Source organism: Pyrgilauda ruficollis, unplaced genomic scaffold (genome assembly GCF_017590135.1).
Source record: "Pyrgilauda ruficollis isolate IOZ18807 unplaced genomic scaffold, ASM1759013v1 scaffold2555, whole genome shotgun sequence".
NCBI classification, from domain to species: Eukaryota; Metazoa; Chordata; class Aves; order Passeriformes; family Passeridae; genus Pyrgilauda; species Pyrgilauda ruficollis.
The window spans coordinates 1-902 of NW_024523884.1; the positions used below are offsets into that span (position 1 = coordinate 1).

Genomic DNA, 902 nt, shown 5'->3' on the forward strand with positions numbered 1-902 from the left:
CATTTTCGGGGGTCCAACACCCCATTTCAGGGGTCCAGCACCCCTTTTTGGGGCCCAGTACCCCATTTTTGGGATCCAGCACCCCTTTTTGGGATCCAGCACCCCTTTTTGGGATCCAGCACCCCTTTTGGGGGGTCCAGCACCCCTTTTTGGGATCCAACACCCCCTTTTTGGAGTCCAGCACCCCATTTTTGGAGTCCAACACCCCTTTTTGGGATCCAGTACCCCTTTGTGGAGTCCAGCACCCCGTTTCGGGGCCCAGCACCCCGTTTCGGGGGTCCAGCACCCCTTTTTGGGATCCAACACCCCTTTTTGGAGTCCAACACCCCATTTTTGGAGTCCAGCACCCCGATTTGGGGGTCCAACACCCCATTTTCGGGGGTCCAACACCCCATTTTGGGGCGCAGCACCCCATTTCGGGGTCCAGCACCCCATTTGGGGGTCCAACACCCCATTTTCGGGGCCCAACACCCCGTTCCGGGGCGCAGCACCCCGTTCCGGGGCCCCTGTCGGGGAACGCCGTCAGGTGCAGATCTTGATGCGCGTGCCCCGGGCCAGCACGCGGAAGAAGGGGAAGACGCGCTCGCGGCAGCGGATGTGGAAGGTGTGGATGTGGCTCATGCTCTCGGCGTTGTAGAAGCACAGCTGCCCGCGCTCGTAGTCCAGGTAGACGCCGAAGCGCCGCGGCTGCTCGCCGGGCGCCAGCGCCGTCTGCTCCGTGGCCGTCAGCGCCTGGTACTTCTTGCCGCTGGTGCCCACCGCCCAGATCTCCCTCTTCGGGGGTCCCGCCGCGCCCTTGTGCCGCTGCCGGGCGCTCTCCCGCGCGGCGCCCACCGCCCAGCCGCGCCGGCCGCCCACCTCCACCTCCCAGTAGTGGCGGCCGGCGCTGAAGCCCGGCGCGC

At 65.9% G+C, this 902-nt stretch overlaps 1 protein-coding gene across 1 annotated transcript; it reads right to left on the reverse strand.

The window, feature by feature from the left end:
* Positions 1–479: 479 nt before the first annotated feature.
* LOC121355581 (E3 ubiquitin-protein ligase TRIM41-like) lies at positions 480–897 on the reverse strand (the record flags this gene model as incomplete). Its single annotated transcript, XM_041471102.1, has 1 exon — positions 480–897. A coding segment is annotated over one exon (375 nt), but the record flags the coding sequence as incomplete, so codon positions are not given.
* Positions 898–902: the final 5 nt, after the last annotated feature.